The sequence below is a fragment of the Amblyomma mixtum genome, chromosome 2 (assembly GCF_055824585.1).
Source record: "Amblyomma mixtum isolate Tamu chromosome 2, ASM5582458v1, whole genome shotgun sequence".
Lineage (NCBI taxonomy): Eukaryota > Metazoa > Arthropoda > Arachnida > Ixodida > Ixodidae > Amblyomma > Amblyomma mixtum.
Window position 1 is genome coordinate 171,162,498 of NC_143013.1, and position 2,203 is coordinate 171,164,700.

The 2,203-nt window shown below is 44.8% G+C and overlaps 1 protein-coding gene across 1 annotated transcript; it reads left to right on the forward strand.

Moving 5' to 3' along the window:
- Positions 1-425: 425 nt before the first annotated feature.
- On the forward strand, positions 426-1,411 carry LOC149361599 (sulfotransferase 2A8-like). The gene has a single exon (XM_089569547.1). It carries the CDS (start codon positions 426-428, stop codon positions 1,383-1,385), a length of 960 nt encoding a protein of 319 aa, XP_089425673.1. The 3' UTR covers positions 1,386-1,411.
- The last annotated feature ends 792 nt before the right edge of the window (positions 1,412-2,203 follow it).

Below are 2,203 nucleotides of genomic sequence, written 5' to 3' on the forward strand. Positions count from 1 at the left end.
CGGTATGGATCTCGGCTGCTGACCTGAAATACGTGGGTTCGATCCCAGCCACGGCGGTAGCATTTCCATGGAGTCGAAATTCTGCAGGACCATGTGCTGTGCGATGTCAGTGCACGTTAAAGAAACCCAGGAGGTCGAAATTTCCAGAGGTCTAAAATACGGCGTCCATCAAAGCCTGAGTCGCTTTCGGACGTTTAGCGCCCATAAATCATAGACCAATTTACCATCAGTTTCTCGAGAAATTAACCAGCCGCATTTATTCCCAGATAAAACTTCATTTACCACCGTCAAAACCAGCGGCTGCTTTAAAAACCGGATGAATCTTTCAATCTTGGTCAAAAGATAAGGACGCAGTTGCATATAATCACGGGAGTTCAGAAATTTTCTTTTCATTTCAGGACATCAATCCCCGAGAGCTTGGAGTTATGTCAGGACGGAGGCCCTACCGCCAAGTCATTGATGGTGTTCCAAAGAGCGTTTTCCTAAACCCAGATATTCTAAGGAAAAGCCTCATGTTTCATGCAGCCAAGGGCGACATCCTTCAGTGCACATATCCAAAGAGTGGCTCCCACTGGCTCCAGTATCTGACGCAGCTAATTATCATAAAAGGCAAGCCCATTAACAATTACGGCGAATTCAACCGCAACCACCGCGCAGTCGAATATACCGAGTTCGATGACTGGAAGTCAGATCTCCCCGCACGTCTCTTATTCACTCATCTACCACTCAAAAAGGAGGCCATGAACCCAGAAGCCAAGCACATCTACATGGCTCGCAACCCCTGGGACGTGTGCGTCTCGCAATATCGCGTGATGTCGGACTGGAGCGTCTACCAGTTTCAAGACGGGACATTTGAAGAGTTCTTTGCGCCTTTCGTAGAGGATGACTTAGGCTTTGGCGACTACTTTGCGCACGTGATGTCGGGATACGCCTTGAGAAACGAGCCCAATGTCTTCTTTCTGACTTATGAAGAACTTGCAAACGACACCCGGAACACCGTGCTTAAACTGGCTCATTTTTTAGGAGATGCATACGGACGAGCTTTAGAAGAAGACGGGCAAATGCTGTCGAATGTATTGGAATTGTCAAAACCAGAAATTATGAGGAAGGTCGTTGTGCTTGACCTGGACGAAAACGAGGCTTCTGAGTGGAAAGGCATTTTCACCAGAAAAAAGATGACCAGTAAGCATTGCTACGAGGGGGATAAAACAAAGTTCTCCATGGTCAAAGAGGCCAAGGTACGAAGCTGGAAAAGTTTCTTCATACCTGAGCTGCTGACTCGTTTCGAAAGAAAGATACAAGCTAAAGGGCACAAAGCGTCTTTCATGGAACTGTGGGCTGACATTCATGACGAGGCAATCGCCATGTCGCGCATGCCAGCGTAAATTGTGTTTTCACTCCCAAGTGGCCTAAGAAAAGGCGCATTTTGCTGCATAATTCTTGGATAAATGGAATAAAGGAGAAAAGATTGCAAAGAAATAGGAACGTGTTAACGGGCACACATTTCAGTGCGTATACAAAGCCAAAAAACAATTAACAGTGACTTAAGGACTTCAAGGGATCAAGCAGCAGAATCCAACAACCTTGCAATATTTGCTGAATTTGTTCGACAAAAGCGTCACATCATTTTCTTGTGCCCGTTCAAAAAATTCATACACAAGATCTTCTTTGAACCAAAATAAAATCTGCGTTGTCTCCTGATCATTTCCTACTTGGCATCTAATTTTACGCAACTCTCCAAAGCTCCCACCAATGGTTTGGTGCGACTCAAGGCAAGAGATATAGAGAATGATTTTCGATTCAAGTGAGTGGAACAGTGGCACATAAGCAATAGATGTTTTGTGCTTTATGCCCGGTTAGGACGTCCGAAGCGAAGAACTGATGTGCGGTAAGCTCCAAATAACATATTCGCGTACATAAAAACGGCAGCTTTAAGCAAATTAAAATGATGTGAATGCATGCATTAGGCTCTCGTCATTGGGGTTTCAGAACCACTATGTCCTCTGATATTCGCATTTGGGAAAAAAAAGACTGAATAGAATAAAGAAAAAGCAGCGAGTTTGCTGCTCTACGCTGTGGTAAGTGACTGTTAGCGCAAGAAACACGCTGAAAGAGCAAGCAAAGAGTGAAATTGTATCCGATCAATGCAGAACTTGCACCCGGGATGTTAGTTACCGTTAGACAATATCCAAATTGAGTTGCG